The 18,335-nt window shown below is 40.5% G+C and overlaps 1 protein-coding gene and 1 long non-coding RNA gene across 2 annotated transcripts in view; both read left to right on the plus strand.

Moving 5' to 3' along the window:
* The first annotated feature begins 224 nt into the window (after nt 1-224).
* Nucleotides 225-2,484, plus strand: LOC134568765 (uncharacterized). Its single transcript, XR_010084057.1, has 2 exons — nt 225-1,541; nt 1,855-2,484. It is a non-coding gene; the product is annotated as an uncharacterized LOC134568765 (long non-coding RNA).
* A 6,276-nt stretch (nt 2,485-8,760) lies between these two features.
* TAB1 (TGF-beta activated kinase 1 (MAP3K7) binding protein 1) overlaps nt 8,761-18,335 on the plus strand; it is a 58,097-nt gene continuing 48,522 nt past the window's right edge. Inside the window, exons 1-2 of the mRNA XM_063426391.1 lie at nt 8,761-8,825; nt 16,623-16,750. Coding sequence (XP_063282461.1) covers nt 8,793-8,825; nt 16,623-16,750 — 161 coding nt within the window. The 5' untranslated portion in view covers nt 8,761-8,792. The remainder of the gene's footprint in view (nt 8,826-16,622; nt 16,751-18,335) is intronic.

Here is an 18,335-nt window from a genome sequence, read left to right on the forward strand (position 1 = left end):
TCACCCCCAGCACATGTGAATTAAGCATCTTGGAACTCTATACCTGGCTGCCTAATGTCAATTCTGTGCACAAAATGCATCCATCCATCAGCGCACTGCATGTTGGTGACGGTGCCTGTAAGGGGAAACTTCAATGTGCCCACCCTCCCTTCTTTATTTTGGTCCTCCCTGCAATGGTTAATATATATATATATATATATATATATATATATATATAAATATTCTCTTCCTCCACGGTCCATCCCTTCAATCAAATGCTTTTCTATGAGAAGCATTTAATTGGCCCTTGCAAGGGAGACTGATGACAACATGGGTGTGGAAACCAGCCCGGGAGCTTAGCCCGGCACTCGATTCCAGGTACTCGTGTATATATAGCTTCTTATACTCTATAAACGAGATTAATTGGTTGTCTGCATTGACCCTCTATGTACCTAGTTGCTTGTAATTTGTTCAACTTTAAATTGACCGTTTATAGAGAGGAGCACACTGAAACTGAATAATACATCTTCAAAGTGTTTTGTTTTGTTTCTGTCAGCTTATAAAAGGACACTATAGGCACCAAAACAACTTTAGCTTAATGAAACAGTTTTGGTGTATAGTCCATGCCCCTCCAGTCTTACTGCTCAATTCTCTGCAATTTCAGCGTAAAATCACTCTATTTGTACAATCCTAGCTTCACCTCTCCTGATTGTGACTGACACCGCCTACATGAAAACAAAATGGTTTTTATTTGCATCCAGATGTTAACCTTTTTAAAAAAAAATATTTAACATCTAAATGAAAATGTAACTTTTTTGTTTTCATGCAGGCTGTGTCAGTCACAGCCAGGGTAGGTGTAGCTGGGGTTGCATAGCCAGGGTAGGTGTAACTGGGGTTGCATAGACAGAAGCAAAAATGAGTTAACTCCTATATGGCAGTCAATTAATCAGTGAAACATCCGAGACACGATCTATACACCAAAACTGCTTCAGTAAGCTAAAGTTGTTTGGTGAATATGATGTCCCTTTAAATGCAGGGAAATACAACTTATGTAACAGAAAGGCATACTCATGTGCACTTGTTTTGAAACAAACACATAGTGTGTGGTAGTACCCTCAAATGTATACAATTTTTCACTGGACACGGAAGAACCTTTGCATAGCAATTGCTTGTTCCTAGCAGTTACTGGGTTGCAGGGCACTCTGCTGATTGGCTGACTGAAATATCTAGATATTCACACCACGAGGTGACCATTTTAGGCAGGGCTGTGAAATGGTTATTAGATTTAATGTAGTCTGGGTTGTTCATAGCTTGCTCTTTCCATCTATTCTACAAGAGTGTTATAAATCGATATTGAAAGATCATGTTCCTTAGACTTTAGAGCTATCATTGCCTGAATTGAGTATTAGTTAGATTTTTTTTATTTTTACATATATATTTTGAAAGCCTCTTGCTGTTCCTTGATAGGCCAGCAGAAGTTTATATATCAATATATAAGCCTCTGTGGTGGTAGACAAAAACGGAAGTAACTAATGACAAATCTACTTTATGCAGTAATACAGGTTGGATTTTTTTTTTTTTTTTTAATTCTTTATTTTTGTAGTGCATTTCAAAGAAGGAAAAGTATAACATAAACCTGAGGTACCTCGACGGCAATCCTCAGGCCATTTTGCAACAAGTATAACATTGGGGTATATCCGACATGCATGCACAATTTTAGATTTTTAAATTGTTAAACTCTTATAACAAATTATGGTAATGCCAGATGATTCATCGATGTGAGTAACTTTCATAAGTTTTACCATTGAGGGGAGACAGGTATAAAGCATGAAACGTAACGACTAAAACGGTCATTGGTATATGTGAGCGGTTCAGGTTGGATTTTTATCTGAACATTATTGATGTTCCCATTTAACTTGTTCTTCAAAAACTGCTATGTCCGTGTCTACCATGTGTCTTAGTCCTTTTTTTTTTTCCTATACGCTCTGCTCTAGACTGAGTGTGCTTCATGCCAATCTTATTTCCAGTTGAAGACCCAATACATTGATTTCACTTTCTTTAGTTCCCCATTGATTATTTTATTGCGTTTATTTACTTTCCTTACGAGTGTGACCCCAGAAGGGAATTTTCTATGTTGGTCATCAGAATGGTTATCGGGCTGTGAATGACCTTTTTAAGATTTGGACATTTCCAGTCGCTGTGTTTATATACTGAGACCATCAAAATTTAATTTATTTCATTTAAAATGATAGGAACTAATTCTATTCTTCCACGATGACTTGCAATTAGAAATTAACACTGATCATAAATAATGTATATAACTGAAAAGCCAGACTTTCCCGATGTCACTGCCTATAAATTAGATTTCTATACATATATAAATATATACAATGTATAATATTGTTTATGAACACATATAAATATATACTGCGTTTACATACATGTACCATGTGAGATTGGTTACTTTCGTGTGTAATCTCAATAAAGAATTACAATTGAAACTTATCTTGTCTACTGAATTCTTTGTTTTTTTTATCTTATTGAACATACAATATTACGGTATTGAAAATAAATACACCATCTGATTCAGAAAATACTGCAATAGTTGGAAAATAATTTTGTAACTTGGGCTTTCATATTTGCAACAAAGTATTTTTGTTCTGGATTTTTACTTGGTATTTACATCATCCTATTGCCTATATCCATATCAATGGGCATATGTCTGAACTATTAACATTAAATATGGCACTAGGTAAGGATGTCCACTATGCCACCTGGTCCTTCTATCTACACTTGAATAATTGATCAGTCCCTTCTAATACAATCCAGATACTGCAGGGCTCTAGACCAAGGGGCAACCTTCTGCACGCCAGATGTTTGCAAAGCATCTGGAGTGCTGAAGGTTAGCTACCCCTGCTCTGGTCTATTAGAGTACATGCAGATTATGTTTTATAGCACCATATCACACTATGCTTCAATTCAAAAGCATCACTTATTCTGTCTTAAAATGAAAATGACTATCATAACAAACAAGACTAGTTTCCACTTTGAAGTACTCCTAAATGTGCTTTCCAAACAGCAAGCAATATAAAAATATAGTTATTCAGATCCTCCATATGGAATACCCTCTAGTTCATAGTTTTTTTTTTTGTTTTTTTTATATACTTCAAGGAAATAAACACCTTCATGCAGACAATATTATATGTATTTTTTTATTTTAGTTTTTACCTTCTTTGCCAGTTTATACATTTCACATTTACTTGAACATTTTGCACTTTTAGGCAACTTGACTTACAGGTTTTAATTATTTGCTAGATGGAAATTCTAGTTTTGATGTTTACACTTACTACTTACTTTAAAAAAAATCAAGGACTTCCTTATATAGCCCTGAAGTCGTGTTTTTGCTCCCTTTAAGGGACACTGTTAGAAATACATTGATTACATTATGCCTGGGCATGGTCATCTACACTTACATGGGCAAATCACTGTACCGTATTAATCATGCACACGCTGTTCCAAGGACATGACGTGGAAGATGAAAGATCCAGTGACAGAAAAAAGGAAAGTAGGACTGGATTAATAATGTTTTAATTTTCTTTACCCATGTCCAATAAGCTACACATGTTGGGGAAGTCCTTTAACGTGTAATCTGTGGTTATTTTGTTTAGAAGGCAGCTCCCACTAGAAAAATAAAAAGCCAAGCAAGCAAAACTGCAATGTTTGCTAGATCAGTACACAGCTGTGGATATGTGAAATAAAGATACATTGGTAGGTACATTAAAGGATCACTAAAGGGTCAGGAACACAAACATGTACAGGTGATGCTCGAAAAATTAGAATATTGTGCAAAAGTTCATTTATTTCAGTAATGCCATGTAAAAGGGGAAACTAATATATGCGATAGACGCATTACATGCAAAGCAAGATAGTTCAAGCCGTGATTTGTCATAAGTGCGATGATTATGGCTTATAGCTCATGAAAACCCCAAATCCACAATCTCAGTAAATTAGAATATTACATGCAATCAATAAAACAAGGAGTGTACATAAAACAATATCAGACCTCTTAAAGGTATAAGCATGCATATGGACTCGGTACTTGGTTTGGGCCCCTTTTGCAGCAATTACTGCCTCAATGCGGCGTGGCATGGAAGCTATCAGCCTGTGGCATTGCTGAGGTGTTATGGAAGACCAGGATGCTTCAATAGTGGCCTTCAGCTCTTCTGCATTGTCCGGTCTCATGTCTCTCATCTTTCTCTTGGCAATGCCAAATTGGCTGTATGTATGCTAAATATATAGGGTATATATACTAAATAGTGATATTTGCTTATTTTGTATTTCTTGCCACTGGAGTGTTCCTTTAAAGAACAGTTGCTTTTTAATATTTTATATGGATAAGCAAAAGGATATTCACAACTATTTACCAAAACATAAAAATTATTGCAAATAAAATAGTGACTTTTGGTTTGTGACAGTGAACTTACTTGAATTATATTCTTTAGTAGTGTCTGGTTACATTCAGTGAGATGTCACTTTCAGTAGATTAGAAGAATTATGTGAGCTGTGCATTCTTTCTTCTGCTCTGCCTTATCAGATCCTCTGGAGCAGGGCCAGCCAGTCCATTGGTCCTGGTGGGGCCATGGCTCCATGCTGCACTTTGACAGCCCTGTTCACTTTTTCCAAGAGAAGGGGACATGCTGCTGGAAGGGATGATTAGACTTCTGGGCCCCCTTTTTACAGGTCAAGCTTGCTGTGCCACCGGACCACAGGAAATCTAATGTCCTCCCTCCCTGACAACAAGTAAGAGGCAGGGAAGGGGGAATAAAGCTAACTATATATATTTTTATTTTTTTAAACTTGCAACCCCATTCCAACCCCACAACACACACTGCACGCACTACACAGAGACACTGCATCTACTACACAGACACACACTCTGCATACACTATGCACACACGCACACTCGGGTCTGTCATCAGAAATTTCTAGGCCCTTTGCACAGCTTAAGGTTTGGGACCCCCCGGGGCCTGCTTCCAAGTCCACACACAAGGATGCAGTGTGTGTTGAGTGGCTCTCACTTCTTCCCAGCACTGGCTATGACTGCCTTTTTTTTTTTTATTCTTTATTTTTGTTGTGCAAGGTTTAACAGCAAGCCCGTGGTGCCATAACAGCAGTCCCAGGCATAACATCATCGTACATTATCATACATGGCAAATGAGAGAACTGCACATTTTTTATATTTTGAAGCGGAAAGGTCGGGTCATCTAACGATTTTGTTAAAATAAAGGACATGAAAGCGTGGTCCAGATATGCTTGTATACGGTACTAACATAATAACATTAAACATTAAGAAACATGTGTTGGTCGCGAAACCGGACATAAGTTACGCTCAATAGAAGCGATAAAAAGTTATGGTGTAATATCACCCAGCTATCTAGCGTAGTTTTTAAGTGTACATTTACGCTGTAATCAGGCTTAGTCAGTGCGAAGGTTAAATCGTTGGCATCGCGAGTAATACAATTATACATTGCCAGCTAAATAGTCAGGCTGGTACGGTTAAGTTTGTTAACTGTAGCCTATAGTTGAGGCACTGTAGCCTAATAGTGGTAAACTCTGCAGGTATGTGACCCCAACAGAAAAATGTCAAACCGAAATAAAAAAGGCTAGCTGGTTAGACAATAAGTCATGCATGTATTAATAACAGTGTTGAGTTCCATTGTTGCCCCCTGGCTGATGGCGAGTCGCTTAGCTGCGTTATATAAAGCAGTGTGGGGGATGTATCGGTTGCTCGTAGAGGGTGAATATCATGGCCTTGTGTGAAATGCCCTGTTATGTGACAAGGATAATATATGTATGTCTGTGTTCGCTACTGTCGGCTCCGCTACGTCATCTCTATAGTAAGGCTAGCTGTAAATACGTATGCGTGGTGTAAAGCCATCAATAAGCAGGATTAGTGAAACACGTTTGAGTGGTAGTGAGCAGCATAAAATAAGGGATTAAACCAAAATAGCATATCGTTAATAGTAACATGCTAGAATCATGTACATATGACGGAAAATATCTATTAGCTATGCCCGTATATATATATATATATATATAAACTCATACACAATAGCATTGCTAGAATAGTGCAATAACCCTGCCATGGGCAACCCGATTAGTGTAATTGTGTATCATTAGTCGTTTTACAGGGCTATGTTAGCTATGCTCATATACTTATAAAATCTATATACATAACATTTCCAAGGTATTCTGTCACTTCAGGACCACAGCAGTATGTTGGCCTGCACTACCAGTAACTCAGGGAGTAGGCCGATTCTGATGGGAAAGGTAAATGCTAAGAAATAAACAGTAATCATTGTAGCTTGTTATCTGAGATGAAATTAGGAGTAGCTAGGGTACATGCCTAACACTAAGCATGATAGCAATGCCTTGCCTCCGTCTGCTGTAAATATCAGTCTTTGCTTCATAGGCAGGGTTGTCGGCCGTAGGCCGTGTGGTGCTTGAGAGTCTACTGTGTCACCCGATGCCCGTTTTAGCAGCCTTGCTTGTGCCGTTGGGTAAGAGTCCCTTCTGGATTTCCACCCCGGTATGTCGTGAGCAGGTTTGCTGCCTGTTGCGTCTCCTGGGGTCCAGCTTCGTTGCTGTCCGGTCGTCGGCACGCCATGCTTTATGGGCTGCTGTGTGCAGGCTTATGCTCTGCTGCCCGTTGTTGTTGTCTGTGGTTGCTGAGCGAGAGGTATGTCGGATCTGCTTCTGCTGTGTGGGGTCGTGAGAATTGGCGTCCAGAAGGCCTTGCGTCGTTTCCCGCCAGTTTGAGCCTGGGCTCCAGCCCCGCGTGGAGGCCGCTCTGGAGCCGCAGGGGGCCCCCATTGTAAGGTACGCCGGATGGTCGGGCGAATCCACGCAGCCACCGCTCTCATCACCCTCTGGTAGGGTTGGATCCGCGCTTTCAGCCTTGCCCAGTGGTGAGATCTTACCAAGTCCACAAAGTCCTTTGTGTGCTCGGGCGGTGTGATGCACGGTTGCTTGACCCGGGGCCGCGCCGCCATCTTGGCTGGGCCCTGCGGGTTTCTTTTGCTGGGCGAGTACACTGCTTGTTCAGGTATGCTTGTGGGGGTAATCGTCCCCAGCGAGGACCGGGATGTCCCCCACCGGTCCAAAGGGGGGGGCAGCAGGGCTGTTGCTTAGGAGCTCGTACTGTGCAGGGAGGTCGGCTGTCCTCCCCGGGCCTCATGCTCTGCATTAGGTTAGGCCGCATGGCCTGTTGCAGCTTTTCCGCGGCAGATCGGTGCCGGGTTTGTATCCTCGTGTGCTGGGTGCTGTTCTGCTTCTGCTCCCAGTCACCGTTTGTCGCTTATGCTGTCCTGCCTGTCGGTATTGTCGCTTGTGGGTCCGTTATTGCAGGAGCTCCCGAAAAGTGCGTCCGGCCATGTCTGCTGTCAGGCCCCGCCCCTATGACTGCCTTTTTAAAGGGTCCCTGTTGCGCTATTAAAGGGCCGCAATGCTGACTGGGCCCCTGAAGACAAATCGCCATGTGGGCCCCGTTGCAGCGGCACCAGCAGCAGTTCCGCCACAACAGATTAGGAGGCATATATCCCCCAGCACCACCAGGTCGGTGACAACCATCATGGTTGTTACCCCCTGATGGCAGCCCTGCACACACTGCAACCACTACACATGGCATCATCTATACACACACATACACTCTGCATCCACTTCACATTATACACTACATCCACTACACGCACACACTCTGTAGTGGACCCAGGCAGCACAATGTATTGGGCTGGTCCTGCTCTGGAGTGTGGTGCACTTAGAGTGGAAAACGGATTTGACGTCCTTATTTCCAACCACCTCCTCCAAAGTCAGATCTCCTCTGCAGTCACTCAGCACAGAGCAGTGTTCAGGTCACTGGAAACCTGGAGCAGACAGCTTAATGTAGTTGTTCTGTTGTCTATAGCCAGTCCCTGCAGGCTTTTTAATGTAAACACTGCCTTTTCAGATAAAATTAAGTGTTTACATAACAGCTTAGGAACACTTCTAGTGGCAGTCACTCAGAGACTTTGCATGGAGACGCTCAAGGCATCTATATGAGGATGTGCTGATTGGCACAGCACAGTGTTTTGCCACGCATGTACAATAGTCTCTCAATGCTTTTGGTATTGGCTGAGATCATCAAGGGTGGTAAGCTCAGCCAAGAAGGCAGAGCCAGCTGCGATTGGACCTGTGCAGTGCTGGAAAAAAGGTACATTTTAATTGGGGCAAGGGGGGCCAGCAACCTAAATGGCGGTTTCCAAACTATAGTGTCCATCTAAGTAGCTGCAATCCGTGTATCTATGATCATGCAGATGTCAGTTAAAGGTCAGGCAGGGGACCATCACTGCACACACACCTCAGCTTGGTCGGCTGTTTTTATAAACTGCATCCTCCGTTCTGTTGCTGGGGGGGGGGGGGGGGGGGGGGGGGGGGGAAATACAGACAATTGTATTGGCAGTATTTTTAATAAACCGGTACCAGCTGGGCAGCCTCAAATACCGTCTGTGCTGGTAAAATCCGGGCTCTTCTCAACAATTACTTTTAAATCCTCCAGGTTAAAAAACCTGCTTTTATGTTACACCAAACTATAAACAGGCATCTACACACACAGGCAGGCAAACAAACAAACAGAAAATGTGCATGTAATGCAAGCCTGCCTTTGTCAAATAACGCTGGTAGGTTTACTTTCTGACCACAAGATGTCGCTGCAGCTGTTCAATCCCAGCACTGAGTCATGTGATCCCACGAAGCCCGACGGTCACTTCTGGTCCAAGATGGCGGCGCAGAGGAGGAATCTGCTTCAAAGTGTAAGAGCCACAAAACATTGGGGCCATAGGAAATGAAGGGCTGAGAGGAGCAGAGTGAAAGAAAGAGAGAGAGAGGGGAGGGGAAGTGATAGTCTTGAGTAACGCCACAGTGAGAAATTGGGTGAATGATAGACAATGTGTGTGTGTAAGTGGCAGGGATGGTAAATAGTGAGTGTGAGATATAAAGATACAGTATATATAATCATTGACAGGAGAGGATACACAATGCAAACAGCCTCCTATAACCCACTGCCAGGTCTATACACACACTGTAGGTGATTAGAGGCTTTATGCATGTTGTATACAGCATTTTGAGCAGCCGCCTGCATAGCACATTATTGCCCTGTAATACAAAATTAAACTGTTATATACGATTTATTTTTTGCCAGCCCATTGTCCTTCTTTCAGGTAGACATTTGTTAGCTCTTTGCAAATTGCCTATTTTTTTGTTGTCTTGTTATTTATTTATTTTTTTTTTTATACGTGCACATGCCCAAAATCATACATTTACTCCAGTATGCTTTCTTTACACCAAATTCTCTGTACGTGTCCTTTTTTATTTCAGAGATTTGTTACAAGGATCTTCGGTAAAAAAAAATCCCTAGATAATGTATAAGTATACAGAATCTAGAGTAAAGAACCATAAATGTGTACATTTTGGGCATATGTGTGTGTAAAAAAAAGAAAATATCTGATACAATTTGAATGTCAAGCAGCCTAAGTGGTTGTTTGTCCTTTGTTTTTATTTATACAATTCGCTGTATTTATCTATACGAATTTACTTTACGTAAGCTTTTTTACAGTTAGTATGAGCAGAAATTGAGCCTTTCAACAGTAGTTTTGACAGTACGCATGAACCCAAATATATAGTTTAGTTAGCTAGTCAAGGTGCACACCAGGCTGTATTCTATGTCTGTGCATGTGATTGCTCTAGATGTAAATACGGTGAATACAATCCCCCAGAATTGACATGAAACTAATAGAACAATCACTGTGAATACTGAATTGATCATAACTTGATACTGTAACTTCACAAAATCCTGCTAATGCGGCTGAACAGAGTTTATTTGCCTACAGCAGCATAAGCCAAGCCTCAGAAGTTTTGATCTAAAGTCAATATGAAATATGCAAAAATAATAACGAAAAGTCCTGTCAAGATTGGCTCAAAATACCCTAGGTTGTTTACATTAGAAACTTGTATGTGATGTGGAATTAATTTGAATAAGTTCTTTTTTTAAAAAGCAAATAAATTGAAAGGAGTATATTCCTAATTTGGATTTTAGATATGGAAAAGATTAATCTATAGGAACATTCTAAGTTTAAAGGAACACTATAGTCACCTAAATTACTTTAGCTAAATAAAGCAGTTTTAGTGTATAGATCATTCCCCTGCAGTCTCGCTGCTCAATTCACTGTCATTTAGGAGTTAAATCACTTTGTTTCTGTTTATACAGCCCTAGCCACACCTCCCCTGGCTATGATTGACAGAGCCTGCATGAAAAAAAAAACTGTTTTCACTTTCAAATAGATGTAATTTACCTTAAATAATTGTATCTCAATCTCTGAATTGAACTTTAATCACATACAGGAGCCTATTGCAGGGTCTAACAAGCTATTAACATAGCAGGGGATAAGAGAATCTTAATTAAACAGAACTTGCAATAAAGAAAGCCTAAATAGGGCTCTCTTTACAGGAAGTGTTTATGGAAGGCTGTGCAAGTCACATGCAGGGAGGTGTGACTAGGGTTCATAAACAAAGGGATTTAATTCCTAAATGGCAGAGGATTGAGCAGTGAGGCTGCAGGGGCATGTTCTATACACCAAAACTGCTTCCTTAAGCTAAAGTTGTTCAGGTGACTATAGTGTCCCTTTAACAACAAATATTATATTCAAAGTCTTAGGTATTTAGATTAATTATATATATATATATATATATATATATATATATATATATACACACACTCTCTCTCTCTCTCTCTCTCTCTCTCTCTCTCTCTCTCTCTCTCTCTCGTTATCTGGTTGACAGACACTATTTTTGTCAAAATGTAGACACTGCTGTTTTTGCAGATGCAGAAATGTTTTATATTGTCCGACAGAAAAGGCATTATTTGTGTGCCACTATATTAAGATGGTGCTTCACTTGTCCTTTTATCGCTAGCAGAAATTGTTTATACCGTGGCAACATTAGTAGGTTGAAATCCTTCAAAATGAGGCAGACCTAGCAAATCTGTTGAAATTCCCATTTTGAAAAATCAAATTGATGCATTGCTAATGTGGGCCAAAAATGTTAAACTTTCTGGCACAGACTACCAAATTTTAAAACTTTTTATATACTTTTATAAACTTTTGATACTTCTCTGTACATGTGACTGCTAACTGGTAAAATACCGTAAACGGAAAAACTAATCATATTAGGTACCACCAAATTAAGATCAAATAATTTATTTTGGGGTGTATTTCTTCAGCTGCTGTAGAATCTGTGGATAAAACATTTGGCTGTATTTTGTCATTCCCCCAATTTATTAACTTCTATATTTACACTTAATTATTCATTGTGCTTATTTATCTATATATATATATATATATTTGTGTACGGCACATTACGAGGACGTTAGGCTATGATAATAAAAGAAGCAGTATTAGTAATAGCAAGTCAGTTGAGGTGTGCCGAAACTGACGTGAGGTTAGGCCTGTAAAAGAGGGCCCACCTAGGAGAAATGATAAATTGAGGGTGCGGTGGGAGGGGCACTTCCGGGTTCGTCGCTGAGAGGTAGCTGGATTGAAGTACGTTATATAGGGCAAGTTGTGCCTCCCACAATTACAGGCCAAGCCTTCTATTTGTGTACGGCACATTACGAGGACGTTAGGCTATGATAATAAAAGAAGCAGTATTAGTAATAGCAAGTCAGTTGAGGTGTGCCGAAACTGACGTGAGGTTAGGCCTGTAAAAGAGGGCAAAAATGATTAGAAGCGATTTCTGATAACACACATAAGCCTATTTACATACAAACGTTATTTAGACATATATGGAAAGTCATACTTACATCAATTCCAGGTTTAGGAATTTACCTATAGTATGCAGGTGATGTCCAATCTTCCCGTGTTTTTAATGATGTGTGTCGGTATGTGGGTACCTGAGGCAGCTGAAGCTGCACCAATGTGAAAGGAGTGACCAGTGAATGTGTGTGGGTTAAGTCCGAACCTGAGAAATAGAATACGAATGAAACACACAAATTGTTTGGTTGTTAGGGCTCCCTTGAATGGCCAACAGTGAACTGGCAGGTTGGAAGTGAATTTGGACATCATCAGACTATCTAAAGTGGTACGGGACCCCATTTGGTAAAGGTAGGAATATTATTTAAATCCTACCGGAGGACCCGTTTGGCTTGTTTGGGTATAGGGAAATGGATAAGACATAGTGGCGTTGTAGGAGTTACTATTGGAGGCAAAGCTTAGAATGGTTGCTATTCCAGAAAAACTTTAGGACTCATTTGTGGTGTATTCAAAAGGGGGTTGTGTCGAGAATATCGTAGATACTTTTAAACAGTTACTGTCTATTGGAAGTCTTTTGATGGGATTGAGTGCTGATAATCTGTGAACCCTCTTAATATGCTTTTAACTTTGTAAGACGTTGAAAATGGAATTTAGTTGGGATGCTGGTTAACATGTAGTGTTGTATGCCTGTTGAGTAGAGTTTGATAGTGTTGTATGCTAATTTAAGAGAAATAAGGCCAAAGAAGTGAATGTAACAACAGTTTCAACGGAAAACATTTATTATGTGCTAATCGCGAACAAAATCTTTAACCATTTGTAAGCTCTAGAGTAGACTTACCTCGTGTTAGTCGACAGGCCTGCCTGAGCGAGAAAACTACTATGCTGTAAGAGAGAGGTTATAACATAATTAGTTCTGGGACGCTTGGAGACGCCCTGGGTTGCGGGTTTGCTGTTGGGTGATACTTGAAAATTCCTGCAAATATAAGCGTGAAAGAGTATCAGGAGCGTTATTTTGGGTTTTATGGACCCCAGAAAAGCGCTAGAAACAGTTCTGTGTGTAACTGAGCCTAAACGGTGTTTGTATTGTATTTTTTTTTTTTTTTTTTTTTTACCCAGCTTACTAACGTAGTGCCTACAGGCGAAATTGTATTAGCTAGCTTATGTTGGTGACAGGTGACGCCCTAACTACTTGCCAAGTGGCTTTGAGAGGCTCTACCTATGATTTGGCTCGTGGGGCCTTTGTGCCACTGAGGTGGGTGGCGGGGTGTTGGCCTCTCGGTGACCGTAACAGAATGAAAATCGATTGGCCGTGACGGGTGAGGCCCTAACTATGACTTGATGCAAGGCTATAACTATGCGTTGGGCCGATTGGGCACGAACCTCCGAACGGAAGGGCTGACTGTATGCCTTGCGGGACCACTTTGACTAATAGGCGGAGAGGCCTACGGGACCATACCTAATATTTGGCGAGAGTTTAAACTTACTTCTGATCCCACCTGGATTTTTTAGTTACCGCACCTGCTGATTGTCCTGAGCAACGTATACTGTAGTTGTAAACGAACCTACACGACCCGTATATGTAGACTAAAGTTTAGAAGAATTGACTTGTCCTGACCACTAGAACTCTTACCTGCTGCATCTGCATTTAACCAAGAAGGAAGGAATATCTTATAACAGGAGAAAATAAAACATAATTAATTGTTATCTTAAATATATATGGCGTAGCTTAGTTAGCGACAAATAATGCCCCAGACAGAAGCTGAGCATGACATAACCACAGTTTAACACGTTTATATACACAAACACACAAATTACCCTGTCCTAGTACAGGTTAAATATGTGTATGTCCAAGGACAAAAAGAACAGGAAAAGAACATGATGAAGGAATATATCAGCGCTGTTTAGGCGGAACTAACTACTACTGCTATGACAGAGCGGAAACCAGCGTGGTACTACTTGATATGATACCACAAGAACATAACGATGAATGTTCACTTTAAAAATAAACGACAGTTTGTATAAAATAAACGAGAAAACTGTATGAGAGTGTCTCCATTACCGACTGCTGTAAGCATACAAATGGTTAACTATATGACTTTAAGTGGACGGACACTAGACGTTGAAAGAATGTAACTGCCGGTACTCCCTGTAACTAGTAATGTGCGCTGGGGTAACCCCATTAGGGTTTAGTCAGAAATGTTCATGAAAATGTATAACACGCTATAAAGGCCAACGATAGACTGGCTGCCCGGCAAATGTTAAAATGGGAATACGGCAAGCTTAATTGGCACCCTAATCATTACGGCGTTTAAAAAGAAGCGGACTATAACTGAGCGCTTAATGTAGTACAATAAAGAAACTGAGACCTCTAATAAAGTTCAACCAGAGGGAAGAAAAATTAACTTAAATTGACATCTAATTTGAATACAGCCTAGTGTAATCAGGAACAAGAGATGCAGGAGACAGAAGTGGGCGTAAAATAAACTTATTTAACAACCTTACACAAACCAAAACACCTTAGCAATGATTTAAGAAAATACACCGTGAATGTATGACCCCAATCGCCCTAAAACATCCTGATTAGGATATTGCTGGTCGTTATAATTTAGACATAAATACAATGGAAGGCTGATTTTAAAGAAAGACACATATGTATCGGAATAGTAAGCATAGAAATTTAGGCAAACTGACAACTAAACATTCACAAATGGTACTGCTGCTTGAGGTCAGTTAACCGAAAGCCAGACCACATGAATCTGCAGTGGTACATGACGACCGATTAACATGAGTGTGATAGTATTGAAGGAAAGTTTTAGACGAAGATGTAAATGACGATAAGTACAGGGAAACGTGCGAAAAGACAGAGTATAAGTAATGGTGTAGCCGAACGATTGCTGGCTGTTTAGTCAAACTCCCCAGGCAGATTAGTATATATTAAAGGGCGTATACAAAATAACTGTACTAAGAAAAACACAGAAGATGACAATAGTACAAAACCTTGACGGCTAAATGAAGAATCTTCGACAATTATATACTATAAGATAATATCAAAAGCATACAGCTGCTGCTGTATAAATGTACACAAGAGTACGGAGAGCGTGTGTGCATGCTTTTATTAGCATAACTAAATAAAACAGGGGGATACATTTGCAAATAATTGCCATACCAAAAAAAAAAAAAAAACTAAATATACCCAGAACCATATGAATAGCATGAAACTTAACTTTTAATGTATACCGAGCGTGAATGGCCACGGAATGGCCCGTACGTAAGTAGAGGGGTTAAACTAAAGAAACGTATGATCGGCTAAACGAGGCCGGTAGGTGGCAATTATGAAAGGTAAGCTAGTTTGCATTTGACCTATGAGCCAATGAATGTCTACACCCCATGAAAATGATGGTTGGTAATGAAGTTTTTAAAACGGTTAAAGGAAATTAAAATATATATTATTATTATTATTAGTATAATTAGTATTAAACCTAAGAATTAATAACCGAGTAACATGTTAGATATGACTTAACTGATTACCGGCAGAGCGGGGAAAGAAAGTTAGGGTAAACCAGATTTGAACATAACATATTACCTATAACCATTAAAAGGTTTAACTTACAGGATTTAAAAATACGTTATTACTGGCGTGCGAGTGACCCGAGTAGCAGGTTAAAATAATATAGTTTATAACCCTACTGGCAATCAAAACAGTTCTTGACCATGAATAACAAGGAACTGCATATCCAGTAACACAAGTCTACAGAAAAAAGAAAATTAATCCATATCCCACACGGCCACAAGGTGGCGATATTCAGCCAAATATCCAGCCAAAGTTACTGACTGAAATACACGCTGACAGAAACCAGCCTGCAAGCGGGGAAAAGCAGAGCTATAGAACACTTTGCCGACACAGCCCTGTACCTCTGACCAGGATTGTTCGAAAGAGTGATGGTAGGTCTAATGCCCCTGAATTAAAGCATGCCGAGCTTATCATTTAAAAGCTGAACCGGGAAGTAACTAAACAACCTAAGGACTTAACCGGCCGTTAGTATTTAACTTAGAATGGGGAAATACCGTTGTAACAATGCGTGCTGACAGTTGAGTCAGAATAAATGGAGCTGCCCGACTCCCCGCAATGCCTAAGTTCGTCCGTATCGTATATGTTTGCAAAGTAAGCTGTAAGCCTGGTACAGACCGGCGGGAAACCGTAGCAGCTGATAAAAGTAAATAATTTTAAGCCGATAGCGTGTAAGAGTAAGCCACCCATGTAGGTAACGTGCACGGCCGGACAGACCGATATTGAGCTGAGAACAGCTCAAAACTCACTGTTTAGACGTTCTATTGAATGCACAGATGTTTAGCTGTTTGACGAAAACTCCGAGCAGAGAAACTTTCAGGAGGACTGCCGGGCGGGAAACAGTATCGTGCTGTGAACCGGAAGAACCTAAGCACTTCCGGGTTCGTCGCTGAGAGGTAGCTGGATTGAAGTACGTTATATAGGGCAAGTTGTGCCTCCCACAATTACAGGCCAAGCCTTCTATATATATATATATATATATATATATATATATATTTTAGATTGAGGAAGCCTTTAATGTACCCAAAATGCTTGACAAAAAAAGAAAAAACACAGAATATGTGATTAGAAATGGTGCTTTTTTCCAATTGTTTTGAAGTTATATTGTTGAAATTTCTGCATATTCGAGTTTTCCATGGTGTAATGCATATGTACTGCTTTCAGTTACAAACTGCCAATACTTGATAGTTTCTCTCCTCTTTTCATATCTCATTTCTATTTATCTTCTACTACAGGAGCAGCAGAGCTGGACAGATGACCTCCCTCTCTGTCAGCTTTCAGGGGTTGGATCAGCTACTAATCGAACCTATAGTAATGAAGGGAAGGAGGAACATCCCTGTGAAGACAACTGGCTAAAATTTAGGTGAATTTTTTTGTTTAATCTTGTTCCTACTGCCACTAAATCACATACTGACAACACTAATGTACAGGACTCAACATAGCCAACTGTGCTGAATTCAACAGTATATTGGGATTTCGCAAAATTAAACTGTAAAGTAACAGTTCCTCTATACAGCACCCTAAAAAACGATTACATAAATGTCCATTTCAGTAAGCAGTATAGCAATACATCTACCTCGAAATGCTTCTATAACGTAACGGCCATGTTCTTTTCTCACACAGTTTTATGAATAGGAATCTAGTGATAGACTGAGAATGTTGCCTTCCTCATTGAAGCCTCAGACATCGCTGGAAGCCAGGGGCGGGGCAGAACCTCCTGGCAGCATAGAAAGTTAATGAAGCTGTTATGGTGCCCAGAGTGTTCAATTAAAATAGTCTAAATTTAATAGTTTAAATTAAATACACCTGAAACAATCACATTAATGGTAAAAATAAAATAAAACACTACACGATTTACAATGGTTACATTAAAGGTACACTCCAGGCACCAGAACACTTCAGCTAATTGAAATGGTCTGGGTGCTGTGCCCTTTTTGCACATAGTGCTGCAATGTAAAACATTGCAGTTCCAGAGAACTGCAATGTTTACATTGCAGCTCTAAGTCTGCCCTCTGTGACTGTCTATCAGACTGCCACTGGGGGCACTTCCGGATTCTTAACAGACTTTTGGTCGGTTATCTGACGCTGGACGTCTTCACGGACATCCAGCGTCAGATTTTCCCCATGGGGAGGTCTAAAGCGTGCGCTCGCGGCCACTGCCGCGCATGCGCATTAGGTCTCCCCCGCCGGCTGACATTGGCAGGGGGAGGAGCGTGGGCAGAACCTGACCCAGCGCCGATGTCCCTCTTTTAACCCCTTCAGCGACATTGGATGGGGGCGGGAGGGAGGGGGGCACTGCAGGATCCTGCAGAGCCAGGAAAACGGGTTTGTTTTCCTGGCACTGGAGAGTCCCTTTAATATATTTAAAGGAACACTAAAATATGTATTCCTACAGCTAAATTGTTCCGACACCTAATTTGTCCTCCTACAGAACAGCAATGTATTCAGTTGTAGGGTTTAACAGACAGACATGGCACACAGAAAACCTTATTAAGATGACGTGGTCTGGATGCCTATAGTGTCACTTTAATTTCATCATATCATTTAATTTTTAAAAATAAGTAGTGTAGTTAATAGTTCAATATCTTGGTTGGTACAAATAGCCAAACATTGCTAAGTTTTTACTTTCACTATTGGGGGTCTTTCATATTTTTCAAAACCCACCCCAATGTGGTATCACTGCTTGGGGTCAGGTGGCTGAAGGGGTGCAGTGAAAGGTAGGTTTGCTTACCTGCTGCCATCTATTTCCTGCTGGTTTAATTCAGCCCCTGGTGCCTAGTTTGCCAGGAGCCGTGTCAGTGCTGTACTCGCGCGAGAATAACACTGACGTCTATGTAGGATTCCGTGAGACCATGAAAGCTGCCATAGATGATGTGTTGTAATGAGCGAGACTAAAGCTGTCACTCACTTGTGGCAGTTGCTGGGATTGGACAAAAGTTGAAAACGGA

Source organism: Pelobates fuscus, chromosome 7 (assembly GCF_036172605.1).
Source record: "Pelobates fuscus isolate aPelFus1 chromosome 7, aPelFus1.pri, whole genome shotgun sequence".
NCBI lineage: Eukaryota > Metazoa > Chordata > Amphibia > Anura > Pelobatidae > Pelobates > Pelobates fuscus.